This window comes from Ranitomeya variabilis, chromosome 2 (assembly GCF_051348905.1).
Source record: "Ranitomeya variabilis isolate aRanVar5 chromosome 2, aRanVar5.hap1, whole genome shotgun sequence".
Lineage (NCBI taxonomy): Eukaryota > Metazoa > Chordata > Amphibia > Anura > Dendrobatidae > Ranitomeya > Ranitomeya variabilis.
In genome coordinates, this window is record NC_135233.1 from 368,746,248 (window position 1) to 368,766,957 (window position 20,710).

The 20,710-nt window shown below is 46.7% G+C and overlaps 1 protein-coding gene across 2 annotated transcripts in view; it reads right to left on the reverse strand.

The window, feature by feature from the left end:
* The window catches only part of LOC143806015 (vomeronasal type-2 receptor 26-like), a 137,947-nt gene that overhangs the window by 77,265 nt on the left and 39,972 nt on the right, over positions 1-20,710 (reverse strand). The window contains exons 4-6 of one of the 2 annotated variants that reach the window (XM_077285903.1): positions 18,012-18,257; positions 10,591-10,803; positions 2,426-2,549 (exon numbers count right to left, since the gene is read on the reverse strand). In XM_077285903.1, coding sequence (XP_077142018.1) covers positions 2,426-2,549; positions 10,591-10,803; positions 18,012-18,257 — 583 coding nt within the window. Of the gene's footprint in view, positions 1-2,425; positions 2,550-10,590; positions 10,804-17,465; positions 18,258-20,710 lie in introns of both variants that reach the window. The other variant, XM_077285902.1, reaches the window with a different exon arrangement.

Below are 20,710 nucleotides of genomic sequence, written 5' to 3' on the forward strand. Positions count from 1 at the left end.
CCTCAGCGAGGGAACCGGCAGCGTTGTTTGTTTAAAATTCGCGCTTTTACTTGGTTACATGAAGTCCCGGCTTGTGATTGGTCAGGGCGGCCATGTTGCCGGGACGCGGACCAATCACAGCAAGCCGTGACGAAATTACGTCACGGCTTGCTGTGATTGGTCCGCGTCCCGGCAACATGGCCGCCATTAACCAATCACAAGCCGTGACGTCACGGGAGGCTGGACACGCGCGCTTTTTAAAAAGCGCGCGTGTCCAGCCTCCAGTGACGTCCCGGCTTATGATTGGTCACGGCGCCATGTTGCCGGGACGCGGACCAATCACAGCAAGCCGTGACGAAATTACGTCACGGCTTGCTGTGATTGGTCCGCGTCCCGGCAACATGGCCGCCATTAACCAATCACAAGCCGTGACGTCACGGGAGGCTGGACACGCGCGCTTTTTAAAATGGGCGCGTGTCCAGCCTCCTGTGACGTCCCGGCTTGTGATTGGTTGCGCCGCGGTCAACCAATCACAAGCCGGGAGGCTTGTATAATACATCAGCTGAGAGGTGATACATGGGAATGTGAGACACATCCTGCAAATTCGACCAAACTTATTATGCAACAATTGATGTTTTGACAACATTGGCAGTTTCCCCTTGTTTGGTTTAGTTCATCCTCACTCATTTTGTGCGCCGCGGTCAACCAATCACAAGCCGGGAGGCTGGACACGCGCGCATTTTAAAATTTTAAAATGGGCGCGTGTCCAGCCTCCCGTGACGTCCCGGCTTGTGATTGGTTGCGCCGCGGTCAACCAATCACAAGCCGGGAGGCTGGACACGCGCGCATTTTAAAATTTTAAAATGCGCGCGTGTCCAGCCTCCCGGCTTGTGATTTGTTGATCGCGGCGCAACCAATCACAAGCCGGGACGTCACGGGAGGCTGGACACGCGCCCATTTTAAAATGCGCGCGTGTCCAGCCTCCCGTGACGTCACGGCTTGTGATTGGTTGCGCCGCGGTCAACCAATCACAAGCCGGGAGGCTGGACACGCGCGCATTTTAAAATTTTAAAATGCGCGCGTGTCCAGCCTCCCGGCTTGTGATTTGTTGATCGCGGCGCAACCAATCACAAGCCGGGACGTCACGGGAGGCTGGACACGCGCCCATTTTAAAATGCGCGCGTGTCCAGCCTCCCGTGACGTCACGGCTTGTGATTGGTTGCGTCTCCCATGTGACTGCGACGCAACCAATCACAAAGCCGGGACGTAATTTTAAAATCCTTAAGGACCTGAAATTACGTCACGGCTTGCTGTGATTGGTTGCGTCGCCCATGTGACTGCGACGCAACCAATCACAACGCCGGAACGTAATTTTAAAATCCTGAAGGACCTGAAATTACGTCACGGCTTGCTGTGATTGGTTGCGTCCCGGTCACATGGGCGGCACGCAACGAATCACAAGCCGGGACTCACGTAAAGGAAAGAAAAGCGCGAATTTTAAACAAAGAACGCTGCCGCTTCCCTTGGTAAGGTGCAGGCTGCGTCGGAGAGGTGAGTATAGCAATATTTTTTATTTTAATTCTCTCTTTTACACATTTTTACATTAATGTTGTTTCGATACCGATACCCGATATCACAAAAATATCGGATCTCGGTATCGGAATTCCGATACAGCAAGTATCGGCCGATACCCGATACTTGCAGTATCGGAATGCTCAACACTAATGATGAGCTGAATATTGTGGAAGTTGGTAAGCCAGGAAATATTTTGGATATGACAAACGAACATAAATTAGGTCATGAAAAAGTCTTGTGAAATGCTAGATCAGTAATGGAAGAAAAAATTTTATTTTATTATAAAAATTAATAAAATCTTGTGGAAGGTCAGCTCACTTAGCTGCACCCCGAGGCAGACACGGGAACAATTTTAGGTTAGTGTCTCTGGGTGGTTTATTACTTTATAAACCATAAAGCCTAAAATCATAACAGAGACAGCCTTTCTGGCACAAATGATAATAAAAAGTCCATACAAAGTCCTCCTCAGCATGGCTCCCGCCTTCTGGGACAAAGATGCACAGCAGATCTCTCTGGAGCTTCAACCTGGAGGCTTCCTTCCTCCAAGACAGCACAGACAGAAAAAAAACACTGACTGGACATTTTACTCCCTCCAACCACACCCTTGAGGTGGAGATATGGTGAATAGGCATCCCGCCCATCTCTGACCTACTCATTATGAAAGCCAGTCCCTTTAAACGACTGAATTACTCTCCACATATATCATGCTGAAGGAAAACTTATGGCTTTCAAATCAAGAAGGATAATAAGCTTTGTGACACATATCTCCCCTCACATATGGCATCAGTGACCCTGTCACATAACTAGACTCACTTTTTAAATAAAAACTATTAGGAGGGTCATTTTCTCAACATAGTCTATTTCTACCCACCAGTGGTATTTGAGATTTCTCCTGCTGAACAGGGAACACAGTTGTAGCAGCAGATCGCTTCTCCTTCTCGACCGGATTTTCGAAATCCTGATGGACAGCTATCTGTGCATACTGACCGAGGGATCTGCAAGGTTAAGACACAAAAGCATATTTTTGGGGGATAATGTATACTAATATATTTAATGTATTTTTTTCTGTAAACTGATATTTGATTACTTTTCCCTTAATATAAAAAATTGTCATATTGAGATAAAACCTTCTTAACTGCTATACAACACATATGGGCATGTAGGTTTTTGAAAAGTAAATTCATCGACACTAGTGATGAGCAAACATGCTCAAATAAGGTGTTATCCCAGCATGCTCAGGTGCTAACCAAGTGTCTTCATCGTGCTAGAAAAATATGTTCGAGTCCCCGAGGCTGTAAGTCTCGTGGCTGTTAGAAAACCGCAACCCATGCAGGGATTTCTGTTTGTCAGGCAGTCTCTGCATGTGTTGTGGCTGTTTAACAGCCAAGAGACATGCAGCCGCAGGGACTCGAACATATTTTTCAGCACACTGAAGACACTTGGTTAGCACCTGAGCATGCTGGGATAACATCTTATCCAAGCACATTGTTCATCACTAATCAACAGCTTTCTATCTTCTATCTGTGTCTTCATTCCTGAGAAATTAGTGTTTTAATCCATATGAAAAATATTTAGAATTGAGAGTCCTCAATTATGCATTAAGTGCTCTGGGCACTTTCCATGTCTTTGGTAATCATGTCTGTGTCTTCACCAAACACCAACTTTTTTAGTTTAACTAATAGTTCTCTTGTCTGTGTCATGTAAAGCAGAAGGCAAACAAATCAGTCAGCTACCAATCAAACTGAAGAAGCTGGAGCTGAGTGATGAAGCAACCATGGGAGGTAGAGGTGTAAGGGTCGGGGGCAAGGGTAGTAGTCATGGCGGACAGTAATCCCTGTATCACCCACTGGCCACATCCCTTTAAAGTACCTCGGTGCTGCTCCTCTGCACCATCAGAGTTTTCCCGATACGGGGCTGTTACTTCTGCAGACGATTCAAAGAATAAAGAGTCACAGTCCGGTTTCACTTCAACTTCAACATGTTTACTCAGCAACTTGTCATCCAGGGCACACACTCTTACAGCATCAGGCGTCGGTGTCTCTGACCCTTATCTGTCACTAAGCCTGCGTTCGGAATGGTCCATACTATACATAGTAACATAGTAACATAGTTATTAAGGTTGAAGGAAGACTTTAAGTCCATCTAGTTCAGCCCATAGCCTAACCTAACATGCCCTAACATGTTGATCCAGAGGAACGCAAAAAAAACCCATGTGGCAAAGAGTAAGCTCCACATTGGGGAGAAAAATTCCTTCCCAACTCCACATACGGCAATCAGACTAGTTCCCTGGATCAACGCCCTAACAAGGAATCTAGTATATATAACCTGTAACATTATACTTTTCAAGAAAGGCATCCAGTCCCCTCTTAAATTTAAGTAATGAATCACTCATTACAACATCATACGGCAGAGAGTTCCATAGTCTCACTGCTCTTACAGTAAAGAATCCGCGTCTGTTATTATGCTTAAACCTTCTTTCCTCCAGACGTAGAGGATGCCCCCTTGTCCCTGTCTCATATACGGTCCCACAGTGTCCTCAATGTCCAGTATTTCTGCCTTTCGTCGGGGTATTCCCTGCCGTTTCACCCCAGTCCTGAGAATGGCGGCCCTTGAAAAATCCTGCCACATCTTGGTGCACTTTCTTCCACTTTGCCCAGCCTTCTTCTCTCCAGCAGCTGTAGTCCCACTATTACTGCACTGCTGTTCCTGTAGTTGCTGTACTCTCTGTTCTTAATTCTGGCCCCCTGGATACTACTGCTGTACCCCCTCTTCCTAGAAGAATGTTACGGGGCACGATGTGCCTGGGGCTAGCCAGCCCTGTGAGCTACATGGGCACCCAGGCCCCAACTCAACTAAACCAGGAAGTTCTTACTAACTTATTCCAACCATGCCCCTCCTATTCTAACTATTTGCTATAATGCCCCCATCTAGTGGCCACCTAGGGATACTACTCCCCTAACACTAACCTGGCTTGGGGCACTTACTTTCCCTAACAACAGTATATGTGCAAACATGTAATAGCATGACAACCTATTATACATTTAGACTCTTTAAGGTAATACACATAGGGTGTAGCAGTACCTGTACGCAACCATGGTAATACACTTTAAATGTGTAGCAGTACCATACATAAATAACAATGATAATACATTGAATAATGTAGCAGTATCACATGACATCTGGACAGTGGGTTAAGGGAGAGGGGAACAAGGCATCAAACTATCACATCCCTACAGAGACATGTGAAGAGCTCTGTCATGCCAGAGCACTTAATTTATAATTTGCATATATAAATTAAAACATAGCTTTCAAAGATCAACATGCTCATAGATGTGGTTTTCTTGAGATGATCTTGGATGATCATAGCATTGCAGTTTATCCATTCCCATAAAGGAGCACTCCCATTAAAGTTTTTATCCTCTTAACCCCTTAACGATCAGACGTATTTTTGGTTTTACATTTTCATCTTTTGCTCCCCTTCTTCCCAGAGCCATAACTTTTTTATTTTTTTGATCAAAATAGCCATGTGAGGGCTTGTTTTTTGTGGGACAAGTTGTACTTTTGAACGACACCATTTGGTTTTACAATGTCGTGTACTCGAAAACGGGAAAAAAAATCCAAGTGCAGTGAAATTGCAAAAAAGTGCAATCCCACAGTTATTTTTTGGGGGTTCTTTTCACCATGTTTACTAAATGTTAAAACTAGCCTGACATTATGATTCTCCAGGTCATTATGAGTTCATAGACACCAAACATGTCTAGGTTCTTTTTTATTTAAGTGATGAAAAAAAATTCCAAAATTTGTTAAAAAAAAAAAATGGCACCATTTTCAGATAACCGTAGCGTCTCCATTTTTCGTTATATCGGGTTGGGTGAAGGCTTATGTTTTGCGCACTGAGCTGACATTTTTAATGATCCCATTTTCATCCAGACACGATCTTTTGATCGCCCATTATTGCATTTTACTGCAATGTTGTGGCAACCAAAAAAAATGTAATTCTTGCATCTTTAATTTTTTTCTCATTACGTTGTTTAGCAATCGGGTTAATTCTTTTTTTATATTGATAGATTGGGTGATTCTGAATGCGGTGATACCAAATATTTGTATAGTTTCTTTTTTATTCTTTTATTTTGAATGGAGTGAAAGGTTGGTGATTTGAGCTTTTATATTTTTTAAAAGTTTTTTTTACTTTTGGCATGCATCAATAATCTCCATGGGAGACTAGAAGCTGCCATAATCCGATCGCCTGTATCTAGCAGAATTGCTCACTTGCAATGAGCGCCGACCACTGGGCGGTGCTCATAGCAATCCGGCAGTGACAACCATAGAGGTCTGCAGGAGACCTCTGGTTGTCATGCCAACCCATCGGTGACCCGCGATCACGTGATGGGGGTCACCGATGGGCGGATTTCCAGCGCGATTGCTGGAAGCACATGTTAAATGCAGCTGTTGGGTTAATACACAGGTGGACTGCGATTCCACTCGCGGCTGTTCCGGGCACATGTTAGCTGTTCAAAACAGCTGACATGTGCCGGGAAAGATGTGGGCTCACCGCCAGAGCCCACATCAAAGGCATGGAGTCCAACATCGGCATACATTTGGAAGAGGGGTACAGAAATGGTTCCACACTTTACCCCTCTCCCTTAAAGTAGAATATTATTTACTGCTGCTAATGTATGTATGTATTTCTATGTTGTTAAATAGGGAAAGCATAGTGTCTCAGTTCGGTCACTAGAGGGGGCATGTGAAATACTTAGCATGGAGTTAATAAATAGTTAACCATAGGAGGAGCTAGCTGGGGAAAGGTAGGAAGAGTTCTGGAGTTAGAGTCAGTAGGGGGCCAGGGTGCCCAGGCAGCTTGGTCGGGCGCCACAGCCCAGGCTACCCAGCAGCTCTGCAACGTTAAAGTGCAGTACCCAGCCATCCAGGGCCCACTGGGCACCCACTGGAGGCAGAAAGAAGAGAAGCAGGGAAAGTGAGAAATGTGGGTTGGATGGAACCCGCTGCTGTAAATGTAACTGAAAAGGATGTGCTGCGAACAGAAACAAGTAAAGTTTTATGGTTGAAGTTCAAGTTGGACTTTGTCTCAATTTGTGTGAATTCATGTGAACAGAGCCTGCAACAGCTCAGAAGACATCCGGAAAGTATGGATAACAGAGAGGCAAGTACCCTCATAGAAGTACGTTCTTTGCATGTGACGGGAGGCCAAGGTGCGCAAAGACCATTAGCCTCAGCCACGGCTACGGCCCTGGCCCTCCCTAACACATTTACGCCCGATGTCGGAAAGGGGTTAATATATAGCAGTCATAATATGTTATAGCACTGTGTACTTACAATTGATCTTATTCCCTTCTACCCAATTAATTCTTCTGTTTTCCCTTAGGTCTATGACATCACGTGATTAAATATTGACTAGCTGAATCTATTTATCTATAAAGAAACAGGTAGTCAATGTTCCCTGCTTGCCACCTGATGAAGACGACAGAACGCCGTTGAAACGCGTTGTGGATTATCTTTCAATAAAGCTCTGCGCTTTAAAAAAAAAAAAAATTATTGTTTCCACCATTTTCAATTCAGCGCTCCCCACCAGACCGCTATTTTGTTTCCTATGACTGCTATTCTCCCTCCCTGAGGGTGCGTGGCAGGAGCTGCTCTCACAGGCGCCTTACAGGAAGATTAGGACCTTCCATCACGTGACCGCAAGGACCTACGGTCATGTGACTCCCAGCGTGCACCACAGTCCTTCCAGGCATTGCACAGAGAATCTCCCTTCAGCAGGGAATACTGAAGCCCTGCCTGGCTACCACAGCAGATCACTTTGCCACCACTCACAGCTGTCAGCCATCTACCCCTTGGACACACCATCATCCTTCACACGCACACTGAGGTTACGCCGCAGGGGTGCATAACCTCCTAAGGTTAGTGGCTACACAGCTTCACCCACAGTCTATTGCTCCACAGGTCCTGCTCATGCGCGTCCCTATCCTCTTTTCTTTGGAATGTTTCCTGCATGACTCATGACACTGCAAAAGTCCCTGGCAGGGGGAAGAAGAAGCAGCTGGTTCAAGAGTTGAAGAATTGAATGATTTCTGAAGGGAACAGATACTTCTTGTTTATACATAGAACAAAGAAGGAGAAATGACTGAGTAGAAAAACAAAATGAGCAATTGTAAGTACACAGTGCTATGTAATATGATGACTGCAATATATTTTCAGTGGATGAAAACTTTGATGGGAGGATTGCTTCTTTAAATGGGAAGTAGTTGTGATATCAACAACAGTAAAGGAAACCCATATTCCCCGTTATTGTCAACGGCTTTCAGCACGTCGAGGTCTATCAGCTAAATAACATAAAATCTTCAATACCTGTGTGCAGGGTATTACTGAGATTAACTCAAAAAGAGCTATGGAGTTTTTCTAAAGGGTATCCCCATCTGTGCCTGCAGAAGAGGTAGCAGATGAAAAGGTGCACAACATGCCTACTGGATGACATTACACACGCCTACATACGTCTTATCATCGGCAACCATGAGGACACACAGGCAGGGGTATAACTTGATGCAGAGGTTTTAGTTACACCAGGCCCTTAAGCTTAGGGGGCTTAAAGGGCTCATATGAGAAGACCAATACTATTAACCCCTTCCTGATCTATGATGCATATACTGCATCATGAAAGTCGGTGCCAATCTGACCTGTGATGCAGCATATGCGTCATGGTTGGATCGCGTTCCTGCGGGGTCACTGAAATGTCACCCGACCTGCAGGTACGTGAGGACCTCTAGTTGACCCCGGGGGGGTGGCTTTGCCCCCCCCCGTGACCACGATCGCTCCCGTGACCTCTGTTTCATCCCCCCAGCTCTGCAGCTGATTCCGTCCATGTGACACTATCCCTCCAATCAGATGTGCAGGGGCGGAGTGAAACATTGCTGCCATCACTCTCAAGCTTCATCCCTTCCATGGAAGCTGTAGAGTGAGGTTTCTGCCTGCTGCCACAGCTGTTGCCACAGCCTGACCGCCGCCGCCTGACTGCCGCCATCTGGTACTCCCCTCTGCTGCCCCCCGCTGTCCGATCCCCCTGACCTCCGCTCCCTCCCCCGACCCCAGTAATCATCCCCCTGCCCCAGTGATCACCCTTCCCTGCTGCTACAGGCTCCTACATCTCCTCAGCCCCCTCCTGCCCCCCTCTCCTGACAGCCTCGTTGCTCTAATGTTTAGGCACACAGGGGCTCTCCAAACGCGACATGGTGTTCACTAATGATTGGAGCTAATTTTCCATTCAAAAAGTCAAATGGCACTCCTTCCCTTCCAAGCTCTGCTGTGCGCCCAAACAGTGGTTTACCCCCACATATGAGGTATCAGTGTACTCAGGAGAAATAGCCCAACAAATTTTAGGATCCATTTTACCCTGTTGCAAATTGTGAAAATGAAAACAATTGAGGATAAAAGAAAATGTTTGTGAAAAAGTACTTTTTTCATTTTTACGGATCAATTTGTGAACCACCTGGGGGTTCAAAGTGCTTCTATGCATCTAGATAAGTTCCTTGGGGGGTCTAGTTTCCAAAATGGGGTCACTTCTTGTGGGGGAGCTTCAATGTTTAGGCACACAGGTGCTCTCCAAATGCTACGTGGTGTTCACTAACTATTGGAGCTAATTTTTCATTCAAAAAGTCAAATGGCGCTCCTTCCCTTCCGAGCCCTGCCATGCACCCAAACAGCGGTTCCCCCCAAATATGGGGTTTCAGCATACTCAGGACAAATTGGACAACAACCCTTGGGAAAATAAAAAAATTGTTGCTAAAAGATCATTTTTGTGACTAAAAAGGGAAATATTCATTTTTCCCTTCCATGTTGCTTCTGCTGCTGTGAAACACCTAAAGGGTTAATAAACTTCTTGAATGTGGTTTTGAGCACCTTGAGGGGTGCAGTTTTTAGAATGGTGTCACTGTTGGGTATTTTCAGCCATATAGACCCCTCAAAGTGACTTCAAATGTGAGGTGGTCCCTAAAAAAATGGTTTTGTAAATTTTGTTGTAAAAATGAGAAATCGCTGGTCAACTTTTAACCCTTATAACTTCCTAACAAAAATAATGTTGTTTCCAAAATTGTGCGGATGTAAAGTAGACATGAAGGGAATGTTGTTTATTAACTATTTTGTGTCACATAACTCTCTGGTTTAACAGAATGAAAATACAAAATTAGAAAATTGCAAATTTTTCAAAATTTTCACCAAATTTCCAATTTTTTCACAAATAAACGCAAAAATTATTAACCTAAATTTAACACTAACATGAAGCCCAATATGTCTCGAAAAAACATTCTCAGAATCGCTAGGATCCGTTGAAGCATTCCTGAGTTATTACCTCATAAAAGGACACTGGTCAGAATTGAAAAAAATGGCCAGGTCATTAAGGTCAAAATAGGCTGGGTCATGAAGTGGTTAAATGGGTTGTCTACAATCAAACAAGCCATTTTGGATGCCCTTAGTGTTCTAAATAAGTAAAAAGCATACTTATCTGTTTGACTGGCGCCGCTCCTCTCCAAGTGTTGTGTCACCTGGTGATTCATAACATTGCTTATGTCACATGAGAACTACAGAATATCAGTCAGATGGACTGCAGCGTTCACTGCAGTTTCTAATGGGATACAGCCTTCAAAGTTGGGCCTGATGGGCTGTCTGACATAACTATGGAGGCTGAAACCCATCTGAGCTGTATGACTTTATCCTATTTTATTTAGCATACTGGAGCCATTCAAAATGGAATGACTAGTAGTGAAGAACTCTTTTAAAAAACTGTGATATTTGGAGGTCCTGTTGGAGAATTTACATTGGGGCCAACAAGCTTCAATTTCCACCACTGCACAAAGGAGCTGCAAGCACAAATTGGTAGGGAATTGCTATCAAGGCTATTTGCAAAGTTGTTCCATTTTCTTGTTTTAGATGCATTGGAGCAATACAAGCACATTGTAAAAATGAGCATATACTTAAAGACTCGTTAGATTTAAAGTAGTAAAAATCAAACTTTATGTACAAACTTACAACAGAACTGTTTGGTGGCCATTGGAAGCTGCTGTCATTGAGAGTGAGTTGCTCAGAAAAGTATCTTCCAACGTTCACACTTTCTATAGCTTTATTTGGAAATATTAGCCAATTTAGGACATCTAGATGGCCCGGTGTCTCACCATTTTCATTAAAATATATTTTATCTCCCGCGTTAGTTTCAAAAGAGACGTGTCTTAGAAAACGAACCAACTAAAGGAAATAAAGAATAAATGTTTTACTGTTAAATTACAGCATTGGATAAAAGATAGTGGGGGTTTCAAAAGAAAATACCAATACATGAAATGTTATGCAAACTCGCTGGGGTTAGCTATGTCTGACCATTAAAGGGAATCTGTCACCTCATTTTTCGTATATAAACTGTGGCTACCATCATTAGGGGCTTATCTACAGCATTCTGTAATGCTGTAGATAAGCCCCCGATGTAACCTGAAAGATAAGAAAAACAAGTTAGATGATACTTACCCAGGGACGGTCTGGTGCGGTCCGGGTCCAGCGCCTCCCATCTTCATGCGATGACGTCCTCTTCCTTGCTTGCTTCTGTCGCAGATCATGCGCAGGCGTAATTCTCTGCCCTGTTGAGGGCAGATCAAAGTACTGCAGTGCGCAGGTGCCGGGAAAGCTCAGAAAGGCCCAGCGCCTGCGCACTGCAGTACTTTACTCTGCCCTGAATAGGGCAAATCAGTACGCCTGCGCAGGAGCCGTGACACAAAGCAAGGAGGATGATGACATCGTATGTAGATGGGTGGCGCCGGACATTGGACCAGGACTGCACCGGACCGCCCCTGGGTGAGTATAATCTAACTTGCTTTTCTTATCTTTCAGGTTACATCGGGGGCTTATCTATAGCAGTACAGAATGCTGTAGATAAGCCCGTAATGGCGGTGGCCGCAGCTTATATGCGAAAAATGAGGTGACAGATTCCCTTTAATGTCCTTGCATGGTTTCCATTTGAATTAAGTAGTGAGTGTGTAAAGTATGAAGAAGCCAGGTCGGTCAAAGGAGGAGTGCTGTTTTATTAGGTGGGGGTCTGTTTTAATTGGTGAGAGTCTGTCCGCAGTAACTTCACCACAGGGGAGCGGACCACATTTTTTCCAATGTTTATCCAGGCACAGTAGCACAGGCCTTGGGATGTAGGCATTACTATCTATCCTACTGACTTGTGATAAGCGGATCCCATCTCACAATCCAGTCCATGATCCGGGTCAGTGCTTTCTGGCCTTGGACAGGAGCTGTGAAAATTTCCTGACCTTCCAGGTTCCTCAGTGCGGCATATGGTTTTCCTGCATAGTGGGACATCACATGTGTGTGTAAGCAGGTTAATAACAGGGCAATACTCCACGCAGGGAGGTAAAGGGTTAAACAGGGGATTAAACAGTTCAAATGGCAAAGGATATTATGAGTTGAAGAACATCTGTTCAGATAATGGCAGTTCTGATGAAAGTCTTGTATCAGAAGTTCCTCAAACTGTGACTCCTGCTGAAAAGTCAATGGTGCCGGCAACGGCTGGTGCGGTGTCTTTTACAATATGGTCCTGTGGGCGTCAATGCCCCGTCTTCTGGCAACAGCGGTCAGCATCCCGTACCTTCCGCTGAGCCTAGTCCATATGCTACAGTGGCTGATAAGGGTGCGGCCCACAGTACTATATGAGCCTAACATGGCTCAGCAAATATAAACTGGCAAAACTCTGGGCACAAGTGTCAGTCTCGTACTCAGTCCCTCTAATGTGGCCCGTGTGCTATACTCATGGGCCCAAAGTGTTTGGCACCTTGTTCTCTGTAGTCAGCGGCACACTGCACTTCTCTCTGTAGTCACAAGGCACACACTGTACGTCCCTCTCTCCTTCAGATCCACGCTGTTGGCGGCAGGAGACGATGGATGCTAGCCTGCACAATGCTGATGCTCCCAAGATGGAGCACTTCTCTCCATGGCTGCTGTGGATGCCCCCAGCTTTCCTCAGTGCAGCGGTCCCTCTCTCGACTGGTGCAGCACGCCCGGCTTCTCTCCTGGCAGTGGTCCCTCTGCAGATGGTTGGGCCCTTTTGCAGCGCCGGTACTCAGTGGGTAAGGGAAACGGTGCGCTCTGACCTCCTGACTCACGCTGCCCTCTGTTTGCGCCAAACTCCGCTGCTGCGTGCGCTTTTCCCTTTTATTACCCTGCCCCCTTAGTCAGGAGGAAGGTCCGCCTCACTTAAGCTTCCCCCAGTGAACAGGGGATGCAACCTTTTCAGTGATGGACCCGGCACGCAGGTACCTGCGGTCTGGTCGTCCCCTTTACAATCCCCCTCTCCTTAAGCTCGCCATTCCACGGGCGAGGACTCTTCGGGCTCCTTTATGTTCTTCGGAGGTGGAACAGATGCCCACAATTTTTGCATCCATTACTGCCTCTCTTGCACCACATTCTGCCAAAAGAAATTGTCCTGTGCATTCCACAGGGGCAAGTCACCAGCATGGTCACAATATGGTCCCTTGAAGCTCCTCTTGAATTTGCTCAATAGGGATACTCTGAACTTCAGATTGAGTGGTAGAGTCAGGTTGGGTCACAGGAAAAGGGAGTTCGCCCAGGTTCAACGAAGCAGCTACCTTTGGAGTTTCAGGCCTATGTACTTCCCTTGGACTGGCGGGTGGCAAACTATACACTTCAGAGAACGAGGCAAGGCATTCTTTCTCATCACCGTCGGAAACCGTGGGAGTGAGCGTTTCAGGGACACTTGACAATTCCCCCCTCCTTCAGATTGATCTTCAAATACGGGACCCTTGGATCTAATTTGGCGTTCCACCCGATTCGCCTCCACGCGACGGAGGAGCACAGCCACCTCACTATAGACAATCGACATCTTCTACCTCTCTTCTCGGGGTCCGATGTCGTGGCTCTGTCTGGCTCTGGGTGCAGTTCCCCTCCTCTCACCGTACCATTTCTTCCAGGGGCAGCACTCTCTCCAGTTGGCATGACCTTCGGAAGGGTGAGCGAATCTTTGCCGTCGGCTGTCTCTTGTAGGGCAACCTCTTGACAGGTGTCCCATTCTTCCACACGTCCAGCACTCACTTCTGCGCCTATGTGGTGGGTGCTAATTTGTGCATTGCCGTCCTCCTTGGGAGGAATACCCCATCTGCCATCGCTCTTCACCCCACAATATGTGATTAAGTCTTGGGGCTGCTGCTGAAGTTTTTCGGATGCTTCACATATCTCCTCTAGCTTCTTTCATTTGTTGCCGTAAGTTACCCCTGGGTATGGGGTTGGACTCCAAGGCAGCAGCAAGGGCTTCCTTCAGGCTCTCGATTTCTGCCCTCATTTTTCAGCATTCCCTGCCATAATTCCCGGGACCACTCTGGCTCTTCCTCGTTCGGGGTGGGCACTTCACAGCTCCGGACCATCCCTGCCAAGGCTGCGGTCTCCTGCTCCTGTTCTCTTTTTTCACACCTCTGCCCCATCTCTGAGAAAGTCATGTGCGGGTTAGCTCGCAGGCGCTCATGCAAGGCTTGCTTAGGCAGCGCATCTCTACAGCCTGTCACTAGCTGGTCTCACAGAATTATATCAGCAGGCCTTACGCCTACGTCACCTCACTTAGCGATTGCAGCGTGAATCTCCTGCAGCGCATTCATGTATTGGGTCACAGTCTCCCCCTCCCTTTGGACACACCTAAACAAGCGAATGCGCAATTCTCCAACGTCTGTGGGGTCCCCATGCATCACTTATAGGATTTGTAACACCTTATTAAAGGTGTCTTGCTCGTGGTGGGGCTGTAGCATGACGGAGCACCTTGCTTCTCCATCCAGTGCCATCAGGGCAACATCCGCCTCCACTGCGGGGGTCATGGGGTGCATCCTCATCATACCCCTGACTCCCTCAGTCCAGTCCCCCAACAGAGTGTTGCTCCCTGTAAATTTTGGGAGGTTGCTCATCATTGCCCCCAGCTCTATACTTACTCTTGGGGCACCTGCTTGGTCTGCCACCTCTGCTCCCGTGGGATGCATCCTGCCGACTATGCCAAGTGTAAGTGGAATGCCCACCAGGGCCGTGGGGTACTCGTTACCGGGCCAGTTCTTAAAGGGATGTGGCAGTGACCCAGTCTGTGGCCCTGGGCGTCCAAGTAAAAGGGGATTTGAAATGGGAAATAAAGATTGTTCGTGATGCCACCTGTGATATTTGGTCAGGGATGACCGACGCTGCTTAAAAGAGTCTTCTGGGGTGATGCTGTGGCAGCAGGGATGGTATAGCCTCCCACAGGTGAAGCTGGGTCCCCAGGGCTCCCGGTGTATAGATAAAGATGGTAGATGGTGTATCAAGAAATGGAGGACACAGGGTTGCAGTCTCTTTACCTTTTTACTGTAGAATTCAGGCAGCCACAGTCCAGGGTACCAGATCATGGGTGCAGGTGTGGTCTGGCCGGCTTGGAAGCGAGTTGGGAATCCCCCTTACCAGGTGGGGTTGGAAGCTTTCCTTCTAGCATGGTGTTGAAGTCCCTTGCTGCCTTAGGCCTCTCACCAGATCCTCACGTTTTCTCTCTGTCCCCCTTTAGGTAGGACACTAACCCGCATGACAGGTAGCTCGAGCCTTTTTATAGGATCTCTATCATGACCCTGGCTCTCTGTGCTACTGTGTCTTCAGGTGTAATGGTGGACAGGTGACTTAAAATCCAGCTGTCCGCCGGTTTCTGCTGTGAGACATAAAGTACTGCGCAACCTCGGTCTTCTGGCTACCGGTATCTGTGCTCCAGCTTGGAGAGAGCCCACTCACAGCTCCCCTCCAGCTCCTTACTTCTCTTTTTTTCCTTCATGCGCTCTACAACTTATTCTGCTTTCCTTTCTTTCCTTCCAGGAGCTGCAAAACTCAGTCTGCACGGCCCCTGCTTTCCTCTCAGGAGCTGCAGATCTTGTAATCTGCATGGCCCCTCCTTTCCTCTCTCAGACTCTCTCACAGACTGAATGACTCTACTTTCCCTCCAGCTAGAATATATATAGGGGAGCCACCCACAAACTGGATCAGAGCTCCCCCTTCTGGCCTGGAGTAAGAAAATGTTACATGTTTGTAATTACCTGCCAAAAGGGATCCTTCCTCGCTTCCAAGCATGACATCACTCTCCCTGTAAGGAAAGCAATGTCACTGTAACAACCAGGAACCTGGGATGTTACATAAACAAGTTGCGGGATGCAGTGAAGGACAGGAGGCAGAGCAAGGGTTAACAAGTTTAATAACAGGGGAATACTCTGCGCAGGGAGGTAAAGGGTTAAACAGGGGATTAAACAGTTCAAATGGCAAAGGATATTGTGAGTGGAAGAACAACAGTTCAGATAACGGCAGTTCTGATGAAAGTCTTGTATCAGAAGTTCCTCAAACTGTGACTCCTGCTAGGAAGTCAATGGCCCAGGCAACGGCTGGCGTAGTGTCCAATGGGGTCTTGTGGGCATCATTGCCCCGTCTTCTGGCAGCAGTGGTCGGTACCTTCCGTTGAGCCTAGTCCATATGTTACAGTGGCTGATAAGGGTGCGGGTCACAGTACTGTACAAGCCCAATGTGGCTCAGCAAATATAAACTTGCAAAACTCAGGGCACAAGTGTCAGTCCTGTACTTAGTCCCTTTAATGTGGCACATGCGCTATACTCACGGGCCAAAAGCATTTGGCACCTTGTTCTCTGTAGTCACCGGCACACTGCACCTCTCTCTGTAGTCACCGGACACACACTGTACATCCCTCTTTTCTTCAGATCCCCACTGTGGACCCTGTCCTGCACAATGCTGATGCTTCCAAGATGGAGCACTTCTCTCCCTGGCTGCTGCAGATGCCCCAGCTTCCCTCAGTGCAGCGGTCCCTCTCTCTCGACTGCTGCATTACGCCCGGCTTCTCTCCTTGCAGCGGTCCCTCTGAAGATGGTGGGGCCCTGTTGCAGAGCCGATACTCAGTGGGTAGGGGAAGCGGAGTGCGCTGGCTGCCTGACTGCGTGCTGCCCTCTGTTGCGCCAAACTCCCCTGCTGCGTGTGCTTTTCCCTTTTATTCCCCCACCCCCCTTGGTCAGGAGGAAGGTCCGCCTCACTCAAGCTTCCCCCAGGGAACAGGGGATGCAGCCTCTTCAGTTCCAGACTCGGCACGCAGGTACCCGTGGTCTGGTCGCCCCCTTACATGTGCTGTATGGCACACAGGTGACACCATACTAAATCAGCAAATCATAAGGCAAGACTGGAATCCTGGAAGGTCAGAAATTCATGCAGAGAGCACTGACCTGGAAAATGATGGCACGAAGTGATTCGGTAATCTCTACTAGACACTATAATAGATTATTGACAGTTTTATGACAAATAATGATAAATTGTTACTTCTGACACTAAAGGGGACCTAGAATCATCCTTTATTGGAGGGGATAACAGCAATGTGACACTGATCGGTGCCTAAGTTCCAGTTTCTTTTAAAGCGAACACCTTCCACTCATGGTCATCAGCTCTTATTTTCTCCGGTGGTGGCTGGGTGTAAACAATGTACTCAGCCGGAATAGCGAAGCTCTGTACATTGTTTAGTACCTTATGCTGCATTCACTTAAATTAGTTGCAGTGCCCAGAACCATCCGATAAATCATACATGGAGCCCCATTGCATTGGCATCATTTATTTTATTTTGCATCCAGCCACCAACAAATCAGATAACAGTTGACAGGTAAAGGTGCTGAGTGTCGGATCAGTAATGCGCCAATATTAATAATGACCTATCCTTCATAAATGCTAGTCCTGGAGAGCCCATTTAATCACAAACGCACACACTCACAATCTATTATACTGTTTATACAGGGAATATAAGAAGGATGTTTGTGTCTCTAATTTTATTATGCCATTATATGGATTTTGGATAATTTGTTGGACATTACCTTTCCAGGATAGTGGAATATGAGAGCTGGTTTCTTCTGAAGATGAAAGAGGTACATTTTATGAAGGGCATGAGCCACTGCATACACAGCTATATATACACTGTAGGTCAGTCGAAAATTGTCTACATCGTATTTCCAGGCAGGTAAAGTTCTAAGAGACAGGTTTCTCTTGCACAATTGAGAATTCAAATAAAACGTATTTGGTAATGGAACTTCACAATTAAATGTTTGCTGCCATAACAGATTCATTAACCTGTTAGAATACTTGTACGGGTTTGCATCGTATAGAAATGCTTTAAAATTTGGAATTTCACCTCTATAAGGTGAGATGACCAGGGAACCATTGAAGACGTTTATGTACTTTTTAATTTCAAGATGCTCATCTGATGGAAAATTTGATAAAATCCAGACCTTTCCAGAAAGTAGATCATATCTGTCTAAATGGCCCACCATAATGAGCAGATGTTCCAATGGACTGAATACTATGATTACATTAGTGGAAGAGTTCTGGATTACACCAATAGCCTTTTCAAAAGCCAAACTTACATCCTGGTATATCTTCACTGCAAAGGCCACACAACCATCATTCTTTAGTATGAGGGGTATCAGTTCTTCTGTCGCTTTTTGATTACTGTCATCAGCTGAATAGACAATTCCAACCCACGTCCATCCAAAGTGCTTCAGTAACTTCACCAAAGCTCTGTTCATAACTTGTTTATTGGGAACAGTACGGAAGAAAAATGGAAAGAGTACTCTATCACTGAAAATGGGATCTGTGGCACCGTAGCTCACCTAGAAATCGAAATCAAATTTAAATAGGCTATCAAGTTTGGAAAATGAAAACATGAACATGTGAAGATAACCATAGGTTATGCGTATGTGTAAAATTCGTGAAAAAAATGATGCCACGCATACTGGAAACAAGTAGATATCAAGATGACCTAAGAGACGTTTTTTTCCCATCCCCATAGCCATATGAGAGCTTGCTTTTTTTAAAGGACAAGTTTTAGGTTTCAATGTCATCATGTACTTTATTATATAATGTATGCAAAAATGAGAATAAAAATCCAATTGGGGTGAAATGATGAAAAACACACAGATCCCCTCTATTGTTTTGTGCTGACTTAAGTACCCAGTCTTGCAAATAAATCATATAAAACATTATGTAGAATGTTAAAAGATCAATTATCATGTGTATTTTTCAATGTATATAAAAAAACTAGACTGTGGCCCGATTCTAATGCATCGGGTATTCTAGAATATGCATGTCCCCGTAGTATATGCACAATGATGATTCCAGAATTCGCGGCAGACTGTGCCCGTCGCTGATTGGTCGAGGCAACCTTTATGACATCATCGTCGCCATGGCAACCATTATGACATCTACTTCGATACTGTGCCCGTCGCTGATTGGTCGAGGCGAATTCGCGGCAGACTGTGCCCGTCGCTGATTGGTCGAGGCAACCTTTATGACATCATCGTCGCCATGCTGTGCCCGTCGCTGATTGGTCGAGGCCTGGCGGCCTCGACCAATCAGAGACGCGGGATTTCCAGGACAGACAGACAGACAGACAGAAAAACCCTTAGACAATTATATATATAGATTATCATGACTCCAATCCTAAATTTTTCTCTGTATTGGAGGGGGGATCACCCTAAGGGTATGTTACCACGTTCAGGAAACCTAGCGTTTTGGATGCAGCGGATACCCCGCTCCGCCCAAAGCGCCACCCCCTGTTGTACGTGCGGTGATTCCGGATGTGTTCATTGAACACATGAGGAATCACCGCATCTCCGCAAGATAAATAGACATGCTGCGGTCGGTAAAAAAGCATCGCATGTCCGGATACGCGGGGCCGCCGGATGCGGACGTGCATGTGGCGCCCCAGGGTCCTGGTCGACACAGTAGCATTGCTTTCCTCATGGGGAGAGTGACGTTAAGCTTGAAGGCAAGAAGGGATAACTGCAACCAGGTATCACAAACATGCAAAACATTCACACTCCAGGCCACCAGGGGGAGCTTTTGATCCTACTTGCTAGGTGACTCTCCATATATATAACTTGTAGTCTGTAGGGAAAGTTAGTTCAGTCTTGCCAGGAAACAGAGTGGATCAGTCTGAGGCAGAGGAAGGTTTTACGGAGCTGTGTAGCCGCAGTGCAACAGTTCCTGGAAAGAGACATTTAGAAGGCCGAATTGATTGTAGCGATCATGCAGGAAAGCAAAGCACAGAAGAGGACATCAGGGGGAGACCAGCCCTGAGCAGGCTGCCTCCTTCTGAGGCGCAGAGACCGATAGCCGGAACATCGAGGTTGTAAGGACCTCTACGACTTACATCAGAGACTGGCAGGACAGCTGAACTCTACGTTACCTGTCTGACCTAATACCCAGGAGGCATGGTGGCACCCCTCAGAGGTCAGGGCATGCTAGAGTCACTATAAACAGCCTCAAGCCACCAGTCATACGGATTATGTCCTATCTGGGGGACAGAGAGAGAGAGATAACATCTGTGAGGACCTTATGTGAAGCTTTAAGCAGTAAGAGACTACACCACCACAGCGCTAGAGGAAGGCTTTTGATTTCCATCTGGGTAAGGGGACTCCTAACTTGCCTTCAAGCCGGCCAGACCCTGCCTGCCCTGTGATCTGGTGCTCTGGACTGTGGATGCTGAAGTCTTCAGTAAACAAGGTAAAGAAACTGCAAACCTGTGTCCTCGTTCTTTACTGCACCTTCCACCATCTTCCATCTACACCAGGGGAGCCCTGGGGATACACTTCATCTGTGGGAAGTTATACCATCTAGCTGCCATAACATCACCCCAGAGGACCCCTTAAAGCAGCGTCGGTCCCCATTGACGGAACACCACAGGTGGCGTCACGAATAGGGTTGAGCGAAACGGGTCGATCATTTTCAAAAGTCGCCGACTTTTGGCTAAGTCGGCGTGTCATGAAACCCGATCCGACCCCTGTGCTTGTCGGCCATGCGGTACGCGACTTTCGCGCCAAAGTCGCGTTTCAATGACGCGAAAAGCGCCATTTCTCAGCCAATGAAGGTGAACGCAGAGTGTGGGCAGCGTGATGACATAGATCCTGGTCCCCACCATCTTAGAGAAGGGCATTGCAGTGATTGGCTTGCTGTCTGCGGCGTCACAGGGGCTATAAAGGGGCGTTCCCGCCGACCGCCATCTTACTGCTGCTGATCTGAGCTTAGGGACAGGTTGCTGCCGCTTCGTCAGAAGCAGGGAGAG